The sequence below is a fragment of the Pelophylax lessonae genome (assembly GCF_965119305.1).
Source record: "Pelophylax lessonae genome assembly, chromosome: 3".
NCBI lineage: Eukaryota > Metazoa > Chordata > Amphibia > Anura > Ranidae > Pelophylax > Pelophylax lessonae.
In genome coordinates, this window is record NC_138770.1 from 86,065,259 (window position 1) to 86,089,342 (window position 24,084).

At 40.9% G+C, this 24,084-nt stretch overlaps 1 protein-coding gene across 2 annotated transcripts in view; it reads right to left on the reverse strand.

Annotated features, from left to right (window-relative positions):
* The window catches only part of LOC309551308 (cytochrome P450 2K1-like), an 88,989-nt gene extending 67,861 nt beyond the window's left edge, over positions 1-21,128 (reverse strand). For both annotated transcript variants that reach the window (XM_082251842.1, XM_082251841.1), the window contains exons 1-2: positions 20,939-21,128; positions 9,017-9,179 (exon numbers count right to left, since the gene is read on the reverse strand). In XM_082251842.1, coding sequence (XP_082107968.1) covers positions 9,017-9,179; positions 20,939-21,121 — 346 coding nt within the window. In that variant the 5' untranslated portion in view covers positions 21,122-21,128. The remainder of the gene's footprint in view (positions 1-9,016; positions 9,180-20,938) is intronic.
* Between the last annotated feature and the right edge of the window lie 2,956 nt (positions 21,129-24,084).

The following is a 24,084-nucleotide window of genomic DNA, read 5'->3' on the forward strand; positions in this document are numbered from 1 at the left end:
TTTTTACCTTTAGTAATCAGGGCACTGGTGATCAGTGCCCTGATTACATTTCTCTGTGTCCCCAGCGGCTGTCGGCTCCCCCTCCTTCCTCACACTGCAGTGTCTGTGTGAGGAAGGAGCGCCGGTGATGAGAGATGATCTCATATGTTTACATATGAGATCATCTCTCATTGGACGGCTTGATCACGTGGTGAATGGCCGCTGTGATTGGCCATTCACCACGATCTGTGATCGGCCGTGTCCAAGGGACACGGCCGACACAGATTCTCCCCGCTGCGCGCTCGCTCTATAGGCTGTAGCGCGGATGGGAGGGAGTTAATACTGCACTTTATTGGCATAAGGAGCGTGATACACGGATTGAACTTTCAAGGACTTATTACTGGTACAAAAGTTATATATGGCTCTTTGCATATTCAATTTTTTTTAGACATCTGTATGTATAATTGTATACTTTATATACATGGAGCAATTGCATAGATATTGCTAAATAGTATTGGCAGAGGATCACACCTCTAAGGACTTATTGTTGGCACAATAGTTACATGTGGCACTCTGTGAATTAGAATTTTTTAGACATTTGTTTTCATAATGAATTGTTCTAGGTATATGAAATATTCATATGATAGAAGACAACACTGAGGATCCATTAGTGAAGTCTGCTCATGGTGCTCAGGTGCAGCTCAGCTTGTCTGAAATGTTTCACACTGGTCCAAAATTAGGCCTGCAGAACTGAATGGAAGGGAGACACTGGAAAGGATCTAATTCTGTCTACAGTGAGTACAGATCTGTGTCATGGGGCCTGTCCTGAGAGGGCCATCGGCTTCTGCTAGAAGAATCCATGGAGAGTGTAAGCCAAGGGGATGCTAGAGGGTATCCTGAAGATAATGTAGTTGCATCAAGCCTACTGCTATAGAGAGCAAAATGACTTAATTCTTTCATACAAGGGGCAGTACGGTTAAAGCAGCGTGTCTGCTTTCACAAATAACTCGGTGAGGCCAAGTGTGAATTGTCCTCACTCCTCATGTACTGTGAACAGTTCAAGTTGGAGTATCCCACTATTCCCTTCTCCCATCCAAGTTCCACAATAAATATAAAACCAAATGCTCTGGAATGTTTATTGAGTAACGAGCAAATGCGAGTAAGGATGGATGTGTGAAATGTCCCTTAGTGACTGGTTGCAGGTAATCAGATTGAGACCCAAGAAGTCATCACACAGCAAGCCCTATGGGGATAGTGCTACATATGTTATGAATGAGAAACAAATAAATGTATGTATTGTGGTAGATAATAAGCTATTTTAAATTTAGTTAGGTTCATTTCTCCCATATCTTGCAGAATAGAAAAGCAAGTTTTTGAGGATCCTTAGCTGCCTTATTCGGCAATAACTTTATTACTTAGGATTGTGTAAAAATGCTGTGATATGGTATACGTAACAGGCTTCAGCCTACCTCATATATTATCCCAAAGGAGGAATATATAATCATAAATAGGAAAGGGAGGATAAATGGCACTGCCTAGTACCAAGAGAATTGTGAGCCAGTAGGGAAGATTAAGTGAGTCTGACAAGTATCAATTATCCAAGAGTTGTGTTGAAAAAAGTGCTATAGTGCAGAAAAGGTTGTGTATAAATATGTATAGAAAAACAACAGTGTCAATAACGGTGTTATTAAAAAGCTAAATATGCAAAAAAAAAAAAATAGGGGAAAAAAACATGAATTAAGTGACAAGTTCAAACAAAGTGACATCTGTGCAAAAAGTCCAACAAAGTGAGTCCGTAGAGAATTATTAATCAAATGCCAAAAAGTTAATAAATCTTCAAAGGGGATTTGTGACTGTGAAGACACACATGCTCCCCCTCTTTCCCAGGACCGCACTCACCAGAGACGAACCCCTACAGGGGTAACGAGCATCAATCACAGTTAGAGATGGCTCTTGTGTATATGCTCAGGGTTGGAGACCCTAAGTGCACGGACCACAAATGCCAATATACTTGAAAGTCCGTCTCAGTGACCACAGATATGTAGAGATGAAAAAAACTTCATAGCGTGATTCCATAAATATGAATAGTTTATTTAAATGGTAAAAATATACTCACAAACAAGCAGTAAAAACGAGCTGTAAACCAGACGATGTTTCCGGATTGAAGTGCGTTCCACGGACTGGAAATTGTGCAGAGCGGAAGTGACGTAGTGACGCTCTACACGTTTCGTCGGTATGACATCATCAGGAGCAGTGCCAGCTACGTCAATTCCGCATTATACAGTATCTCACAAAAGTGAGTACACCCCTGATATTTTTGTAAATTTTTTATTATATCTTTTCATGTGACAACACTGAATAAATTACACTTTGCTACAATGTAAAGTAGTGAGTGTACAGCTTGTATAACAGTGTAAATTTGCTGTCCCCTCAAAATAACTCAACACACAGCCATTCATGTCTAAACCGCTGGCAACAAAAGTGAGTACACCCCTAAGTGAACATGTCCAAATTGGGCCCAATTAGCCATTTTCCCTCCACGGTGTCATGTGACTCATTAGTGTTACAAGGTCTCAGGTGTGAATGGGGAGCAGGTGTGTTAAATTTGGCGTTATCACTCTCACTCTCTCATACTGGTCGCTGGAAGTTCAACATGGCACATCATGGCAAACAACTCTCTGAGGATCTGAAAAAAAGAATTGTTGATCTACATAAAGATGGCCAACACAATAAGAAGATTGCCAAGACCCTGAAACTGAGCTGCAGCATGGTGGCCAAGACCATGCAGCGGTTTAACAGGACAGTTTCCACTCAGAACAGGCCTCACCGTGGTAGACAAAAGAAGTTGAGTGCACGTGCTCAGCGTCATATCCAGAGGCTGTCTGCCAGCATTGCTGCAGAGGTTGAAGGGGTGGGGGGGTCAGCCTGTCAGTGCTCAGACCATATGCGGCATACTGCATCAAATTGTCTGCATGGCTGTCGTCTCCGAAGGAAGCCTCTTCTAAAGTTGATGCACAAGAAAGCCCGCAAACAGTTTGCTGAAGACAATCGGACTAAGGACATGGATTACTGGAACCATGACCTGTGTTCTGATGAGACCAAGATAAACTTATTTGGTTCAGATGGTGTCAAGGCGGCAACTAGGTGAGGAGTACAAAAAAAATAAAGTGTGTCTCGCCTAAAATTAAGCAAGGTAATGAGAGTGTCATAGTCTGGGTCTGCATGCGTGCTGCCAGCAATGGGGAGCTACAGTTCATTGAGGGAACCATGATTGCCAACATATACTATAACATACTGGAAAGGAGCATGATCCGCTCCCTTCGGAGACTGGGCCGCAGGGCAGTATTCCAACAAGTCAACGACCCCGAACACACCTCCAAGACGACCACTGCCTTGCTAAAGAAGCTGAGGGTAAAGGTGATAGACTGGCCAATCATGTCTCCAAACCTAAACTCTATTGGGCATCTGTGGAGCATCCTCAAACAGAAGGAGCGCAAGGTCTCTAACATCCACCAGCTCCGTGATGTCGTCATGGAGAAGTGGAGGACTCCGGTGGCAACCTATGAGGCTTTAGTGAACGCCATGCCCAAGGGGGTAAGGCAGTGCTGGAAAATAATGCTGGCCACACAATATATTGACACTTTGGGCCCAATTTGGACATGTTCACTTAGTGGTGTACTCACTTTTGTTCTCAGTGGTTTAGTCATTAATGGATGTGTGTTGAGTTTTTTTGAGGGGACAGCAAATTTACACTGTTATACAAGCTGTACACTCACTACTTTACATTGTAGCACAGTGTCATTTCTTCAGTGTTGTCAAATGACACGATATAATAAAATATTTACAAAAATGTGAGGGGTGTACTCTCTTTTGTGAGATACTGTATAATGCGGAATTGACCTAGCTGATTCTGCTCCTGATGATGTCATATCGACGAAACGTGTAGAGCATCACTACATCACTTCCGCTCTGTACACTTTCTGGTCCGTGGAACGTACGGAAACATCGCCTGGTTTACAGCTCATTTTTACTGCTTGTTTGTGAGTATATTTTTACCATTTAAATAAACTATTCATATTTATGGAATCAGGCTATGAAGTTATTTCCTTTTCTACATATCTGTGGTCACTGAGACGAATATTCAAGTATGATAACAGGTGCGTATATAAAGTGAACCTATATATAAGCACTAGCAGCGCTAGGAATGAATGTATCTGTATTCAAACAAATGAATTTGATCAGGAAAAACAATATATAGTAGCAATCTTAATATCATAAAAGGTAAAACGACATGCAAAGTTTATTGGAAAAGTGGTACCCGAAAAGCCGGTCTTCATTTATAGAAGAGCGCCTAGTTTTGGAGACAGGTTGGTTAAAAAGGTCTTGGACCCTCCTGTTAGACCAAAGTTTTTTTGGGACAACAGAGTGGGCTTCTATGCATGCAGACATTGTAAAGCATGCAGGCAAGTAAATGTCCATCTTAGGGGACATACGTCCTTTACTTCGACAGCCAATGGGCGCAATTTTGAAATACAGGACCTTATTACCTGCATGTCTACTCACGTAGTGTATGGTCTCCAGTGCCCTTGTGGCCTGATCTACATTGGTCGGACTAAAAGAAAGCTGGGGAAAAGGGTCTCTGAGCACATAGGGAATATCTGTAAAGGCTACAAGTACCACAGTGTCTCTCTGCATTTCAGGCACCATCACAATAGAGACCCTTCTGGTTTACTTTTTTGGGGAATTGAGAAGGTGGACCAAGTATGGAGGGGCTCCAACCGTGTGAGGGAATTGTCCAAAAGAGAAACTTTCTGGATATACCAGACCAATGCCCTTGCCCAGAATGACATGAATGTTGAGCTTGACATTAACTGTTTTATCAGTAATTTTTAATTTTCTTGGGTCACTAGGATTTTAGGTGGTCGCTCTAGTTGGCCCGCTTGGTCCGCTCCTCATTGAGCGTAATTAATCTTGGGGAGTACTGAGTATTAATACTTTGATTTTATTTGCTATTCTATCCTATAGTATTTATCTTCGATTTTAGAAATTTAAGTATTTTGATATTAAATTTGAAAAATCTCCTTTTGAGATTGATGGTCTCCACCATTCATATTATATTTTATTTATAGATGGCATCATTATAGGTGTACCCTACTATGTGGTTCCCTATAGAGAAATTTTTAATTACAATTTTATCTTGTACTGAGCACAAAAGTATGTGTGATGTCTAGATTTTAGGGCCTCTGTTTTAGAGGTCATATTAGTCATTTATTTATTGCAATCGCTTGTCTGTACTTATAGCGGTCATGCAGTATCACATCGTCCTCCTTGCTTGAACCCATTAGCGTGGGGATGAGGGAGTGCTAGTTGCCTATTCTTCATTACATATTTGAATTGGCTGACCACATGCCCGTAATGGTTATTTTGGTGGTCTTCTTCCTGTCACTAACATTGGCATAGGGTCATTAGCAAGGAGTAGTAGTGGTGATCTGAGATGGCTGTTTTATTTATATGTGTATATACTATGCTGGTTTGTTTCCGGCGAGGTATGATGTATAGCTCGCAATTCTTTCCCGCTGACTAGTATGGAAAAGCAGCAGTATTTGATGCTTTTATAAGTTTATTTTTTGGGCCCATGTATGGTGGATGCCACGAATGCTGCTGCTTTCATTGCGGGGATTTATTTATCAGAATGCTGGTAATTTGGGTGGTATATGAGCAAGTTGGCTCCACTGTCCGCAGAGATGGTTCTGGATGTCTGTTGGCGCCTCACTTCCAGTTTGCGGCTGTGAGTGATCACTTGCGTCACCGCCCATTTGTTTTGCTATTTAAATGAGGTGTCCGGGCTGCGTGCTCACGCCCTCAGTTAAAGTCCGTGATGACGAAACGTGTCAGAGCGTGAGCAGCCTAGGCAACCCTGCACAGCGTCCTACGTCACGCTGACGACCCGTCCGTCCAACCAGGAAGTCGGCTACGGAGGCATCCGAGCTCTGTGGTGCGGTGGAGTCAGCGGCGGTGGCGGGAGTTACAGGGGGATGATCCTTTGGTACATCTACATCGCTTGTTAAGATCTTATTCCATGTGAGTGCAATCTCTTTTATCAATAAATTGTCGGTTTTATACATGTTACGCTATGGGCCCCCTTATTTTTATTTCATGAGCCTATTATGAACTGTGGATCCTGAGGGTGGAGCTGACACCTGGATCTGGAGGTGGAGCGGAATCTGACTGCGGATGATTACGTGGTTGTTTTCATAAGGCGGTTGATCCTTTTTATGAGGGTACGTGTGCAATACCTAGGGGAGCACATCGGTGTGGTGAAGGCTCTGTTTATGGTGTGAAACGAAAAAAGGAGTGTTCTCCTTGTTTGGGACTATTCCATGCTATCTTTCCATCACTGGGATTAGGAGACTTTCATATCCACCGTTGCATGCCGTTTTACCTTTTATGATATTAAGATTGCTACTATATATTGTTTATCCTGATCAAATTCATTTGTTTGAATACAGATACATTCATTCCTCTGGGTATTAAGAGGTATTAGCGCTGCTAGTGCTTATATATAGGTTCACTTTATATACGCACCTGTTATCATATCATTTATTTTATAGCAGCAGCTTTTTGACTTGAATAGTGTCAGTGATCTAAGTTAGCATTTCGTTCATTCATCCTCACAGGCAAATATCCCTGGTGTGAGATTGCATTCATTTAAGTGCTGAGTGGGTTGAACAGGGCCTTGTCCCGAGTTTTACTCCTTTTTTTGGATATTCAAGTATATTGGCATCCGTGGTCTGTGCACTTAAGGTCTCCAAACCTGGGCATATTTACAAGAGCCATCTCTAACTCTGATTGATGCTCGTTACCCCTGTAGGGGTTCATCTCTCTGGTGAGTGTGCTCCTGGGAGAGAGGGGGGGCACGTGTGTCTTCACAGTCATTTATTAACATTTAAACATTTATTTAGATTTATTAGCGCTTTGGCATTCGATTTTAATAATTCTCTAAATACTTAACTTTTTTTGACTTTTTGCACAGATGTCACTTTGTTTGCATTTGTCACTTTATTGATGTTGTTTTTTCCCCTTTTTTTTGCGTATTAAGCTTTTTAATAACACTGTTATTGAAACTGTTGTTTTTGTATACATATACAGTGCCTTGCGAAAGTATTCGGCCTCCTTGAACTTTTTGACCTTTTGCCACATTTCAGGCTTTAAACATAAAGATATAAAACTGTAATTTTTTTGTGAAGAATCAACAACAAGTGGGACACAATCATGAAGTGGAACAAAATTTATTGGATATTTCAAACTTTTTTAACAAATAAAAAACTGAAAAATTGGGCGTGCAAAATTATTCAGCCCCCTTAAGTTAATACTTTGTAGCACCACCTTTTGCTGCGATTACAGCTGTAAGTCGCTTGGGGTATGTCTCTATCAGTTTTGCACATCGAGAGACTGAAATTTTTGCCTATTCCTCCTTGCAAAACAGCTCAAGCTCAGTGAGGTTGGATGGAGAGCATTCGTGAACAGCAGTTTTCAGTTCTTTCCACAGATTCTCGATTGGATTCAGGTCTGGACTTTGACTTGGCCATTCTAACACCTGGATATGTTTATTTGTGAACCATTCCATTGTAGATTTTGCTTTATGTTTTGGATCATTGTCTTATTGGAAGACAAATCTCCGTCCCAGTCTCAGGTCTTTTGCAGACTCCATCAGGTTTCCTTCAAGAATGGTCCTGTATTTGGCTCCACCCATCTTCCCATCAATTTTACCATCTTCCCTGTCCCTGCTGAAGAAAAGCAGGCCCAAATCATAATGCTGCCACCACCATGTTTCACAGTGGGGATGGTGTGTTCAGGGTGATGAGCTGTGTTGATTTACGCCAAACATAACAATTTGCATTGTTGCCAAAAATTTCGATTTTGGTTTCATCTGACCAGAGCACCTTCTTCCACATGTTTGGTGTGTCTCCCAGGTGGCTTGTGGCAAACTTTAAACCACACTTTTTATGGATATCTTTAAGAAATGGCTTTCTTCTTGCCACTCTTCCGTAAAGGCCAGATTTGTGCAGTATACGACTGATTGTTGTCCTATGGACAGAGCCTCCCACCTCAGCTGTAGATCTCTGCAGTTCATCCAGAGTGATCATGGGCCTCTTGGCTGCATCTCTGATCTGTCTTCTCCTTGCATGAGCTGAAAGTTTAGAGTTACGGCCAGGTCTTCTTAGATTTGCAGTGGTCTGATACTCCTTCCATTTCAATATTATCGCTTGCACAGTGCTCCTTGGGATGTTTAAAGCTTGGGAAATCTTTTTGAATCCAAATCTGGCTTTAAACTTCTCCACAACAGTATCTCGGACCTGCCTGGTGTGTTCCTTGTTCTTCATGATGCTCTCTGCGCTTTAAACGGACCTCTGAGACTATCACAGTGCAGGTGCATTAATACGGAGACTTGATTACACACAGGTGGATTCTATTTATCATCATTAGTCATTTAGGTCAACATTGGATCATTCAGAGATCCTCACTGAACTTCTGGAGAGAGTTTGCTGCAAGGAAAGTAAAGGGGCTAAATAATTTTGCACGCCCAATTTTTCAGTTTTAAAAGTTTAAAATATCCAATAAATTTTGTTCCACTTCATGACTGTGTCCCACTTGTTTTTTATTCTTCACAAAAAATTACAGTTTTATATCTTTATGTTTGAAGCCTGAAATGTGGCAAAAGGTCGAAAAGTTCAAGGGGACCGAATACTTTCGCAATGCACTGTATTTATACACAACCTTTGCTGCACTATAGCACTTTTCTCAACACAATTCTTGGATAATTGATACTTGTCAGACTCACTCAATCTCCCCTACTAGCTCACAATTCTCTTGGTACTAGGCAGTGCCATTTATCCTCCCTTTCCTATTTAACTTTATTACTTAAAATAACAATGTCATAGATATAGGGCTGGCACAATCTAGGCAGCTCCCAAGGTAGAACACAGCACCGTAAATGACCACTGTTAAATTGAAAATTAGGAGCTGTTATGGTTACCTTTTTCTTTAGTTAAATCTGCGAATATTGGAACATGTGGTCTATCGGCAAACACCTCGGCATGATTGACAAGAGCATCTTTCACCGTCTTGTAGTCAGACAGCACAACCATCTTCTGTGGCCCCATCTGTAAACTGTACACTGGACCATATTTCTTAGCAAGCTGCAATGCAATATAGAAATCATTAATAATCTCAAAAATCTAATTTACATTTTATACCTCACATTACCACCTAAATTAACTGTCCACCAAAAAGTGAAATATTGAAAATGAGTTGCTGAGAAGTTGAACAACCAATTGGCTTCCTATTTCCCTGTAGTACAGGGAATTATCGAGAATGGCGCAGGTAGGGATTGAACTAAGCTACAACATAATCATACACTGTGGGGGCTTTAGGATTATACAAAAAAGTCCAAAGGTCCAAAGATATCGGTGGTGAGGTAATCTCTGCAATATATAAAGCAACAGCAGAGGGTGCCGACTATGTGCAGTATATAGGAAAAGATTTTATTAAAAATCATAAGTGGCAACTCAAGTGATATACAAGGATAAGAACATGTAACCCACCCAGTGCAGTTTGCTGTTGAGCCTCAGTGGGTCTCCAAAAGCCAGGAAGCAGATGCTGCTGTCAGCAGCTGTGTAGGACACCAGAAACAAAACTGGAAATCCTGGAGCCACACCGAATTGCATGTTTCAGAGTTCAAAAAAGGAGTAGTTCGTTCTGAAACATGTAGCCACACTCCCAACATTGCGGCCATCCCAGGTGTAATATTACTTTCGGTCTTGCACAGTCTATGCACTCCATGAGTGGCTCCAGGATTTCCGGTTTCATTTATGGTGTCCTGACAACAGCATCTGCTTCCTAGATCCTGGAGACACATTGAGGCTCAACAGCTAACTGCACTTGGTGGATTACATGCTCTTATCCTTGTATATCACTTGAGTTGCCACTTAAGATTTTGAAATTGAAATTGATTTTTGATTTTTTTCAATTTTTATTTTTTATTTCTCATTTTTTCATATCTTTTTTTCATTGACAATATATTCTCTTCACAAATTTTCTTTCACATATCTTTCAATAGCATATCCACAAAGTTTTTTCACGCACATATGCTATATATGTTATATTTATTTACATATACATATACACATTTTTTAGAACATACAATGTTCATATGTGCATTTTCATATTTTCACTTATCATTATCATTATACTTTTTCGCATTTATACATATAATTTTTTGAACACCATTTCACACATATTATATACATCTTTCTTGTTTGTCCATTGCTTGGCCAACATGATAGGTGTGTGTCTTCGGGATATTTATATCAATATACATGGTTCTCACCACCCCTACACTACATAGTTTATATATAGCCATTCAACTGGCACGAGAGATTTTGGGTGGTTCGGTTACTATTTTCTTCTTTTTCTTTATCACCAGAGGTCAGAAAGAAATGTATACGTTTTCTTTTACATGTAGCCTGTTTTTCTGTGTCTTATCATGTTTATATGATTTTATATTGTTCGTTTATGCACGTCTCCTCCTCTAGAGAAAAGGGAGAGTTTCTGTAATTATTTGTCTTCACTGTGAGATTGGGGATTGCCTGGCTTGCATTTGTTTCTCATTAACATAATTAATTCAAGATGTGTGTGATCACACTTCCTTGTTACCACCTGCTTGTTTATCTACAAATGTTTGCCAGCTCCCACAATCTCATTGTGTGTGGTTATGAGTAAGCGATCTACAGCATCGTGAAACGCGTCAACCCGCCACGTCTGTTTGTGCACTGTCTGTTTGCTTCATTTATGAGGAATAAAGGAGTTCATTTGCTTTCATCTTACTACCTTGAGTGCGGTCTCAATTTTTGGACTTTTCTGCGTTTGGATGACGGATCTGACCGGCACCAAGCCCTGAACTTGCACCTGAGCGGCTTTCCCTTTGTTTGTTCCGGATTACATGCTCTTATCCTTATGTATCTGAGTTGCTACTTAGTGCACTTAGTTGGCACCCTCTGCCAGGGCCGGGACAAGGGGTGAGTGGGGTCAGCGGTTTCCCTGGGCGAAATGGTTTACTGTAGGGATGGGGGCTACTTCTTTCTGTTACAAGACTGACAGGAGAAATGACAGTGGCAGGGATTTTGACTGATGGGCAAAGGATCCCCTAAGCTTGCACATCATGAACAAGATGGGGGGCGCAGTTTGGCATCTTGCCCTGGGCACTGGATGAACTTGCCCTGGCACTGCCCTCTGCTGTTTTATTTCTTTCCCTGCAGAACTCTCAGAGCCCCCTAGTTGCTATATTGCATCCATTATTGAAAGTCTCCCTCTCTCCACTGAAATTGACTTTACCTATTTACCTTAATCTGCCTCTGGGCATTTAAAAAGTATAATTGACAGTGGACTCTGTAATTATTTTCAGTATGTTTCATCTAAGGAAGTTCCCTGAAAACATAAACTGTTGGCAGTACTTGAGGAAGGCAGTTGAGTAGCACTGGACTACTGCATTGAAAGTCAGTGAGGAGAGTTTATCAAAATTGGAGAAGACGGAATCTGGAGCAGCTGTGCATGGCAACCAATCAGCTTCTAGGTTTCATTTTCAAACTTTAACCAAACAAGCTGAAGATAGAAGCTGATTATTTACCGCATACAGATGCTCCAGGTTCTGTCTGTTCCAGTTTTAATAACTTTCCACCAGTGCAATCTTTTTTTTTTTTCCCCACGTACATTTACTGCGGCAGGGGGAGCGCCATACGCTGGATCACATTTCTGGTACGTGATCAACACTTCTGGGTAGGGCGCACGTGCCTGCCTCCCCGGCTATGGTGTGATTTGTTACAGTATAAGCTGATCAGCGGGTCCCGGCCAAAGATCGGTTCAGTGATTTATGGAAGAGAGCTCTGTGTTGGTAAACAACACAGAGCTCTATACACTGAAAAGTGATCTTGCTATTTAAATATCTAAATTTAATTTATGTACAGCGTTGCATGACTGCGCAATTGTCAGTTAAGGCCTGTACACACAATCAGAAAATCGTATGAAAAATACCACTTTAAAAGCAATCGTACGCTAATCTGATCATTAGTACAGAGCTTTTGAGAGCCAATAATGACAATTTATCCAATGATATCTGATCGGACAAGCACAACATTTTTTCTCATATGATACCAGATCGCACGATTTTCATTAAATCAGTACAGTTGTCATTCGAAAATACATTACAATACATTGTATCACTTCCATTTTTTTTTTTTTTGTCGTACCAGAATTTTTGTAACTTTAGTAAACTCTTCATTTTCGATATAAGATTAGCATGCAAAAAAAAAAAACAAAAAAAAACAAACGATCATTTGTCTGATAATCTCATTGTATGTAGCAGGCATTAAAGTAACGCAGTGCTGTATAGTAAAAAATGGACTGGTCATGAAGGGGGTAAAACCTTCCGGAGTAAGTGGTTAAAGCGTAACTCCACTTTTGTTGAGAAAAAAACATTCCCCTCTGGGGGATCTCTGTACATTGCAGGGATTTTAACAACTTTGTTGCAGATTCCTACCTTTTGTTATTTTGAAGAAATCCCTGTTTGTTCCTCTGTGCCTCTGTGCTGAGTGGGTCTAATGGGAGTGGTTTCATAATTATTAATCAGCTGTGCAGCTGCAGAGCACTAATGAGAAAATCTGCTGGGCCTGCATCCCTTTAGACGCGTTCCTATTGGGAGTATCTCACCAAAAATGACATTTCTGTTGCAGGAGATGCCAGAAATCTGATTTGTATCTTAGTGCAGACTTCTTGGAAAATCGGTGAGCCAATCACACAAGCAGGAAATTATTTTTCTGGGGGTGTGGTCAGTATCAATTCTGTGAACAGAACACCTCCAGGTAGCCATATTGCATTGCATTTTCAGAAAATTACAGCTGCCGCAGATTAACCACTTCGGGATCGGAAGGATTTGCCCCCTTAATGACCAGGCCATTTTTTTGCGATTCGGCACTGCGTTACTTTAATGAACAATTAGGCGGTCGTAGGATCCTGTACCCAAATAAAATTGATGTCCTTTTTTTCCCACAAATAGAGCTTTCTTTTGGTGGTATTTGATCACCTCTGCGTTTTTTTTTTTTTTGCGCTATAAGCAAAAAAAAGCAACAATTCTGAAAAAAAATATATATATATTTTTCACTTTCTGCTATATAAATCCCCCCCCCCCCCCAAAGAAATAAAAAAGAAAAAATACATTAGGCCAATTTGTATTATGCTACATATTTTTGGTAAAAAAATCCAAATACGCATATTTTGATTGGTTTGTGCAAAAGTTACCGCGTCTACAAACTAGGGGAAAGATTTATGTCATTTTTATTTTATTTATTTACTAGTAATGGTGTTGATCTGACATTTTTAGCAGGACTGCGACATTGCAGCGGACAGATCGGACCCCTAACTGACGTTTTTGACACTATTGGGGGGAGCGATCGCCCCCAGAAGCGCTCCCGCGTACCCCCGTACAGGTTCAGCGTTTCGTGCAGCCAAGTCAGCCTGCAGCAGTATATATACGACGGCAAGTGGTTAAAAAGGAAAGGTTATTTTTAATAGGATTCAATTGCAATATGACTTGTTTCGCAATTTATAATAATCTATAATCATTTTTCTTTGTTTGCTATTTTTTTTCCCCCACGAAAGTGGATTTACCCTTTAAATTACAGTTCGTATTGATTTTTTACTCTGCTTCCAGACTTAAAATCCATCAGAAAAGGATGGTAGGAAATAAAAACCTACGTATCATGAACTTTTGAACAATTTAACCACATCAAAAAAGTGAAACCTCTTTCTCACAAAGGAAAACAAAATGATAAGAAAAACACCCACATAACAAGGGTAAAGTTTCAATGTGCGTAAATAATGCATTTAACCACTTGCCGACTGCCTAACGCCGATCTACGTCGGCAGTCAGCCCCTCACAGGCAAAGTGACGTAGGGCTACGTCACTAGCTTGGGAGGGTCTAGGGAGCGAGCGCGCGCCGCCGGAGGCGCACTCCCGCTCCCGCGTGGTCACGGACCCCCCCGCGCGTGTGACCAGCGGACCCGATGTCCGCCGGTCACTCGGCGATCGGCGGGGGAGAGGGAGAATGTCAGGCAGCTTGTGTAAACAAGCCACCTGTCATTCTCCTCGCTGTAAAGACACTGATCAAACGGATCTAGTATGTAGATTCGTTGATCAGTGTCCTTACAGCTCAAGCCACAGCCAATCACAGTAGAAAGCACGCCCCTAGGGATACACACAGCCCCTCCCTCCCAAATAAAGTTAACCCATTCACAACCAGTGTATTTTTACAGTAACAGTGCATATGTATAGCACTGATTACTGTAGAAATGTCACTGGTAACCCCAAAAGTGTCAAAAATGTCAGTCAAGGGTCCGATCTGTCCGCCGCAATGTCGCAGTACCGCAAAAAAAATCGCAGATCGCCGCCATTACGCGTTAAAAAAAAAAACAACAAAAATGACAAAAATCTTTCCCTTTGTTAGTAAACGCGATAACTTTTGCGCAAACCAATCAAAATACGCTTTTTGCGATTTTTTTTACCAAACATATGTAGCATAAAACAAATTGGCCGAAAATTTTAAAAAATTTTGATTTTTACTTTTTTTTTGGGGGAATTTCATAAAAAAAAAATTTGAAAAATATTGTTATTTTTGCAAAATTGACGGTCTTTTTTTGCTTATAGCGCGTGATCAAAAAATCGCACAGGTGATCAAATACCACCAAAAGAAAGCTCTGTTTGTGGGAAAAAAAAGGACGTCAAATTCGTTTAGGTACAGCGTCGCACGACCGCGCAATTGTCCGTTAAAGTCACGCAGTGCCGAATTGCAAAATACCCCCTGGTCAGGAAGGGGGTAAAATCTTCCGGGGCTTAAGTGGTTAAATGCACCATAATGTGCTAAACAAAAATGTATTATTATTATTACTATTATTATACAGGATTTATATAGCGCCAACAGTATGCACAGCGCTTTACAGTGTGAGGGAAGACAATACAGTTACAATACAATTCAAAACAGGAGGAGTTAGAGGGCCCTTATCGTTAGAGCTTACAATCTAGAAGGGAGGGTCAAGTGGAACAAAAGGCAATAACTTTGGAGGATGAGCTGATGGAGAAAATGGAAGTACAGTTGTTAAGTGTGGGTAGGATAGGCTTCTCTGAAAGTGTTGGAAGTGTTTCCGGTAACAATGGCATACCCACCTTAGGCCCAATGCCTGGAAATATTGCTACACAAGTTTATTGCACATCATAATGTACATTTAAAATCCAATAATGACAACATGGTGAATTCATCAATAGAAGCAACACAAAAAAGAAATGAAACACAGATTCATAACAAAATACAGCTTCATATATGAATAACAGTTTGTACTGTATAGTTCCTATTGTATACAATATCATGAAAAAGCAACAATCTGTGCTGCATGGATCTCAACGCGTTTCGCAAAATGTTGTATTCACTTCATCAGGAGAAGCACATATGTATATAAATGATACAGCAATTTGGATCATTGCAAATGACCAAACAAGGGTCTGTAGCATCCAAACGGTCATCCCATTAAAAAATTTTGTCGGCAAGGGTGACAAGGAAATCCCCCCAAAAAATAGAGGTGCATAGATCTTCCCCCCAGGAGTTGCGGAGAGGAGGAAAGTCAGATCACAGGTGTGTTGCCAGCGCCCCCTGGGGGTCCCGGGAAGATGTCATGGTCTGACAGAGTCGAGCAGGGAAACAGACCTATACACTACAAACTGTTATTCATATATGAAGCTGTATATGTTATGAATCTGTGTTTCATTATTTTTTGGGTTGTTTCTATTGATTAATTCACAATGATGTCATTATTGGATTTTAAATGTACATTATGATGTGCAATAAACTTTATATTTTTAATATTTGGTATGTGTCTCGTTAAAAGTCCCGTGGGCCATTCCCTCTGTTTTCGTGTACAAATTTGGGACTGACACACCTACCTACATATTCCACATATCAGCGCTTTCTGCTTGTATCTGTAATAAAGACCAGTCACTGCTGCTCTCTCTCCTTGTGCAAGGTGACTTGTCTTCTCTCCGCCCCCTCCTGTAGTTTTTAAACAGTCTGTAGTGGGTGGACCTGCAGGGTCCCCCCCCCCCCCACTCCTCTCAGCACAGGCTATGTTCAGCATAATGATGATGTCTCTATTACTTTCACAAGATAATACCTAGGTTTCCAATGGAATTACATTACTTGTGGAAATATATTTAAACGACATTTTCTGTGGCCAGGGTTCAGCTTTAAAGTTTACCTTTTAGCATTTTAAATACTTTTGCTGTCCTTAAAGCAGAGGCTTGCCTGCCTCATCCACCTTCCCCATCTGCTACCACATTTGCCACCTCTTGTGGGGGGGGGGGGGGAGTGGGTACCTGGTTTTAACCCGGCCCCCCCTCCTTTCCCCACAGCCAGCTCTTTCACAAAGTGCAGTTCACACATGTGCAGTAGGAAACTGACTGTGAAGCCGCAAGCCTTCTATGCCGGTTTCCCTTAGGCAAGATGGCGGTGCCGACACCTGATAGCCAATTGAAAAATCATCTCGGTTGAGGACACCCCTGGATACCTGGGTAAGTGCCCTAATATTAACCACTTTAAGACCGGAAGGATTTGTCCCCTTAATGACCAGGCCCTATTTTGCGAATTTGGCACTGTGTTAATTAAATGGACAATTGTGCAGTCGTGTGACACTGTACCCAAATAAAATTGATGTCCTTTTTTCCCCACAAATAGAGCTTTCTTTTGGTGGTATTTGATCACCTGTGCGATTTTTATTTTTTGCGCTATAAAAAAAAAAAGAGCGACTATTTTGAAAAAAAAAAACAATATTTTTCACATTCTGCTATATGACATTCTCATTATCTTGTACGTGAATCAAATAAAATGATATTTTTTATATAAAAAAGAAAATTATTTTTCTCCATCATTTTATTTATTGAAAACCTACTTTGCACCTTTAAAGTCCCATATACTTCCTCTGTTACTCTATAGCTGTAGCATTTGTATCAACTGACAAATTCTAGCTCAGTGGAGTCCAAGGCACAGTAAAATAACTATAAGCTACTGTCTAGTAGTGATCGACCGATTATCGGCAAAGCCAATATATCGAGGGCCGATATGCTCTTTCCCTGATATATCGGAATCGGCCACCAAGGTGACCGATATTGCCGATATTTCGGGAAAGTGCTTGTACCGGAGTGATGCCTGCAGCTAGAGGCATCACCCTGGTACCAGCGTCCATAGCCAACGGTCGGCTGTCTTGAAATGACTACTGATGCGGCTGAGAAGCCACTCGGCTGACATTACAAGGAGTGGGAGGGGACGTCCCCCCCTCCCGCCGCCTTCTTCGGCTCACCTGGGTCTCCCGTCCCACCGGGAGACCCAAGCAACCAGCCTGCACAGCCGCTGAAGACCTGATCAAAGCCACATTCGGCTCTTATCGGGTCTCCACGTAAAAACCCGGAAGTGATGTCATGACATCACTTCCGGGTACTCTGCGCCAGATTTAAAAGAATGACAGCATTCAAAACAAACAAACTTAGTGTTTTGAATGTTTTTAAGTGCAGAGGAGGAGTTTGGGGTCTTTTAGACCCCCAGATCACTCCACAATAGTACCTGTCAAGTAAAAAAAATAAAAAAATAAAAGATTTTTAAATGTACGAAAATATTGGCCAATATCGGCCAAAATATTGCAATGGCCAAAATATTGGTATCGGCAATGAAAAAAACGATATCGGTTGATCACTACTGTCTAGGGGGTACCATGTGCCCACGACCCTTACTAAAATCTGCCCTTCAATCTCTGATCTGTTTTGGAAGGGCTGTGGACAAAGGGGAACATTCCACCACATATGGTGGGGCTGTCAATTAGTACAACCATTTTGGGTAATGGTTTGTGAACATGTGTTGGATGGCCTTGGGATAGACCTTTCCACTTTCTCTTCCACATCCCCCATATGCCTCTTGCTCGCTATAAACACAGTGCTCTCCCCCACCTTCTCATTGCTGCCAAGCGCCTCATGCCAGTCCACTGGAAAAGCTTGCACATTCTGAGCGAAATGGAGTGGCTTGGGAATGTGAGAGAGATTATAGAGGCAGAGGAGTGGCTAGCCACCTGAAGAGATACCCAAAAACAGTTTGACTCTACCTGGGCACAATGGAAAGATCACACATCTGGATTGTTCTCTGTATCTTCCAGCTCACACATTGCCTTACTAGCCTTGGCAGACCCTACTTTTAACCAACTGGTCCATGCAGACTGAAATCCCACTGCTGACAATCTTTCCATTACTGAACCAAATTAGCTATGAGCCAGGTGCGAGCACTATGATCATGTCCTTGTCATGTGACAGGAGTCCAATCACTCGGTAGTTTAAGATTACTAGAGCCCTGTTTTTTCCTGTGAGCTTCATATCAAACTAAGTCTACATTCAAAGGTAGTGGAGCCCTCCACTCTTCTTCCTGTTGAGAGAGGAGTCATGTCTTCAGGGTCTGAATGCTCGTGACATCGGAGAACTCCCTTGTGCCTAACAGTACTGATATAGCTCTCAGCATTCACCTGAACTGCGAAGGATAACTTTTTTTTTTTCCTTTTGTGTACCTATTCTCTGATATTCCCAATCAATCAGGGTATTCAATTATTGTTATTTTTCCCTTTTTTCCTGATTTATTCTGTATTAACCGCTTGCCGACCGCCCACAGTATATTTACTGCGGCAGTCAGCCCCTCCTGGGCACTACGTCGCTCGCCCAGGAGACTGCAGGGGGCGAGCGTGTGCCACCGGAGGCGCGCTCCCACCCCCGCTTGATCACGGGCACCCCCGCGCGAGTGACAGGCGGCTCCAATGTCCGCCGGCCACTCGCGATCTCCCGCTGGAGAGGGAGAAAGGCAGGCGGCTGGTGTAAACAAAGCCATCTGTCATTCTTCCTGGTGTAACTGCAGAGATCATACGATCCTGCTATGTAGGATCGTATGTCTCTGTGGTTACATCACAAACCATGCCTCTTTACAGTTAGAATCATGCCCCTAGGGACACACTTAACCCCTTCATCACTAATAAAGTTAACCCCTTCCCTGCCAGTGTCATTTTTACAGTAACAGTGCATATGTATAGCACTGATTACTGTAGTAATGTCACTGGTACCCCCAAAAGTGTCAAAAATGTCAGTCAGGGGTCTGATCTGTGCGCCGTAATGTTACAGTCCCGCAAAAAAAAAATCGCAGATCACCGCCATTACTAGTTAAAAAAAAAAACAATAAAAATGACATAAATCTTTCCCTTAGTTAGTAAACGCAATAACTTTTGCGCAAACCAATCAAAAAAAGGCTTATTGCTATTTTTTTTTACCAAAAATATGTAGCAGAAAACAAATTGGCCTAAAATTTTAAAAAATTTTGACTTTTACATTTTTTTTGGGGAATTTCATATAAAAAAATGTGAAAAATATTGTTATTTTTTTTCAAAACTGACGCTATTATTTTGTTTATAGTGCAAAAAATAAAAATCGCACAGGTGATTAAATACCACCAAAAGAACGCTCTGTTTGTGGGGAAAAAAAAGGACATCCATTTCATTTGGGTACAGCGTCGCACGACCGCGCAATTGTCCGTTAAAGTCACGCAGTGCTGAATCGCAAAATAGGCCCTGGTCTTTGAGCAGGAAAATCCTCAGAAAAAAAAATCCATCCTCAGAAAAAAAACTGACCACACTAGGTATGAGAGCACACTGTGGACAGTTCTCTGGCTGAAAATTCAGCCTACTCCCCTCCAATGATCAGACCTGTCCTTACAGCTATCAACCCCCCCCCCGCACAACCTTTTAATGGGAAGACCAGTGTGCTGCTGTTTCTTCTCCCCAGGTCTTTGAGCTCCTTATGCAGCTGAGCACAGAAGGTATGTGATCGCTAAAAAAGATATATATATATACAGTATATATATATATATATATATATATATATATATATATATATATATATACACACACACACAAATGTTTTGCCTTTCATTTATATTTTAAACTGAATGGGTTGTTTTACAAGGTAAGGGTTTACATGCACTTTAACTGAAGCATAAAAGGTGTTCTCATCTTTATAAAAGTAGTTGAAAGTAGTTGAACAGAATCATGGCAGATACACACGTTTCATGTGTTTTAAACTTTGTAGTTAAACTGTGAATTTAGCTGCTGGACAAAATCCTACATTACAAAAGGTACTGTTGTAGAATGGTAGCAAATTAGAGATGTGCACGATGGAAAAATGTGTTTTATTTCAAATTAGTTTGTTATGTTAAAATTTTGTTTCATCATATTCATTACGTTTTTGGAATTCCTTTTGTATATTTGCATTTGTTTTGTATATTGATTATTTTCAAGTCGATTCACATTTTTAAACTTTAAACTGAAATTCAGAAGATCGCTATATCCATTCTATTCTATTTTGTTATTCTTTTTTGTTTTATTCTATTTTCTGGTCTATTCTGTTCTATTCTATTTGATTACTTTATTTTCTATTCTGTTTCATTCTATTCTATTCTACAAAGCAGCTTAGTAGGAATCATCATATTATTTCATTTTTTTTTTACCTTGCTGTATTTATCACAATATGTTTCCTTTTGAAATTCAATTTTAACTACTAATTCAGACACTTTGTTTCATTATAATTTATTTTGAATTTGTTAAAACTTGTTACTATTGTGATTCGGAAAATCGGATACATCCAAATCTCCAAATAAAACTTTTATCAGAATTGAGATTCGTAACCAAACGAATCGCACATGTCTACAGGAAGTCTCTATGTCACTCCATGTTTAAGTTTTAAAGTAGAGAACTGTTTGGTTATGCATCCGCATGCCCGAGATCTTACCTCATAAAATGTAAGGTGTGGTTTCTTCATGTTTATCATGTGCATATTTCCAATAATCGGCAAAGGTGGAGGTCCCGGAGGATAATTTGGATGAACCTTTTTCTTCTGTCCAAATAAAACAATTGCCAGAAAAACGCAGGTAAAAATGGAGAGGATAATCGTGGCTGGATCGGTTAGACACATGTCTGCAACAAAACCCACTGAGTAAAATAGAAATGAGAAACACACACTGTAAAAGACAAGAATAATACAGGAATTAAACACAGTAAACAAAGTATTCGGCCCCCTTGAACTTTGCGACCTTTTGCCACATTTCAGGCTTCAAACAAAAAGATATAAAACTGTAATTTTTTGGGAAGAATCAACAACAAGTGGGACACAATCATGAAGTGGAACAAAATTTATTGGATATTTCAAACTTTGTTAACAAATAAAAAACTGAAAAATTATTCAGCCCCTTTACTTTCAGTGCAGCAAACTCTCTCCAGAAGTTCAGTGAGGATCTCTGAATGATCCAATGTTGACCTAAATGACTAATGATGATAAATAGAATCCACCTGTGTGTAATCAAGTCTCCGTATAAATGCACCTGCACTGTGATAGTCTCAGAGGTCAGTTTAAAGCGCAGAGAGCATCATGAAGAACAAGGAACACACCAGGCAGGTCTGAGATACTGTTGTGGAGAAGTTTAAAGCCGGATTTGGATACAAAAAGATTTCCCAAGCTTTAAACATCCCAAGGAGCACTGTGCAAGCGATAATATTGAAATGGAAGGAGTATCAGACCACTGCAAATCTACGAAGACCTGGCCATCCCTCTAAACTTTCAGCTCATACAAGGAGAAGACTGATCAGAGATGCAGCCAAGAGGCCCATGATCACTCTGGATGAACTGCAGACATCTACAGCTGAGGTGGGAGACTCTGTCCATAGGACAACAATCAGTCGTATACTGCACAAATCTGGCCTTTATGGAAGAGTGGCAAGAAGAAAGCCATTTCTTAAAGATATTCATAAAAAGTGTAGTTTAACGCTTGCCACAAGCCACCTGGGAGACACACCAAACATGTGGAAGAAGGTGCTCTGGTCAGATGAGACCAAAATCTAACTTTTTGGCAACAATGCAAAACGTTATGCTTGACGTAAAAGCAACACAGCTCATCACCCTGAACACACCATCCCCACTGTCAAACATGGTGGTGGCAGCATCATGGTTTGGGCCTGCTTTTCTTCAGCAGGGACAGGGAAGATGGTTAAAATTGATGGGAAGATGGATGGAGCCAAATACAGGACCATTCTGGAAGAAAACCCGATGGAGTCTGCAAAAGACCTGAGACTGGGACGGAGATTTGTCTTCCAACAAGACAATGATCCAAAACATAAAGCAAAATCTACAATGGAATGGTTCACAAATAAACATATCCAGGTGTTAGAATGGCCAAGTCAAAGTCCAGACCTGAATCCAATCGAGAATCTGTATAAAGAACTGAAAACTGCTATTCACAAATGCTCTCCATCCAACCTCACTGAGCTCGAGCTGTTTTGCAAGGAGGAATGGGCAAAAAGTTCAGTCTCTTGATGTGCAAAACTGATATAGACATACCCCAAGCGACTTACAGCTGTAATCGCAGCAAAAGGTGGCGCTACAAACTTAAGGGGGCTGAATAATTTTGCACACCCAATTTTTCAGTTTTTTATTTGTTAAAAAAGTTTGAAATATCCAATAAATTGCATTCCACTTCATGATTGTGTCCCACTTGTTGTTGATTCTTCAGAAAAAATCACAGTTTTATATCTTTATGGTTGAAGCCTGAAATGTGGCAAAAGGTCAAAAAGTTCAAAGGGGCTGAATACTTTCGCAAAGCACTGTACCACTTCAATACTGGGCATGTTCACCCCCTTCATGCCCAGGCCGCTCACACTTTGAATGACAATCGCGCAGTCATACAACACTGTACCCATATGACATTTTTATAATTTTTTGAGATAGATAGAGCTTTCTTTTGGTGGTATTTAATCACCACTGGGTTTTTTTCTTTTGCTAAGCAAACAAAAAAGGATCGAACATTTTGAAAAAAATAACATTTTTCTTAGTTTCTGTTATACAAGTTTGCAAATAGATCATTTTTCTTCATCACTGATGGGCACTAATGAGGCTGCACTGATGAGGCTGCACTGGTAGGCACTGAGGAGGCTGCACTGATGAGGCGGGACTCATAGGCATTGATGAGGCTAAACTGATGGGCATTGGTGAGGCTGCAGTAACGAGACTGCACTGATGAGGCTGAACTGATAGGCACTGGTGAGGCTGCACTGATGAGGCGGGACTGATAGGCATTGATGAGGCTGAACTGATGGTCATTGATGAGGCTGCACTGATGAGGCTGAACTGATAGACACTGATGAGGCTGAACTGATAAGCACTGGTGAGGCAGCACTGAAGGGCACTGATGAGGTGGCACTAATGAGACAGCACTAATGGGCACTGATGAGGCTGCAGTGTATATGCACTGACAGTCTTGCCAGTTAACAGCCCTCCTTCCTGTGGGGCATCCTCAAACAAAAGGTGAAGTAGCGCAAGGTCTCTAACATCCACCAGCTCTGTGATGTCATCATGGAGTGGAAGAGGACTCCAGTGGTAACCTGTGAAGCTCTTGACCTGGTGAACTCCATGCCCATTCTAGGGTTAAGGCAGTGCAAAATAATGGTGGTCACACAAAATATTGACACTTTTGGCCCAATTTGGACATTTTCACTAAGGGGTGTACTCACTTTTGTTGCCAGCGGTTTAGACATTAATAGCTGTGTGTTGAGTCATTTTGAGGGGACAGCAAATTTACACTGTTATACATGCTGTACACTCACTACTTTATATTGTATCATTTCTTCAGTGTTGTCACATGAAAAGATATGATAAAATATTTTATGTATATATATATATATATACATTTTATATATATATATATATATATATATATATATATATATATATATATATAACAGCTTCAACTGTCCACAAGGTTTAGGAGTGTGTCTATGGGAATGTTTGACCATTCTTCCAGAAGCGCATTTGTGAGGTCAGGCACTGATGTTGGAGGAGAAGGCCTGGCTCGCAGTCTCCGCTCTAACTCATCCCAAAGGTGTTTA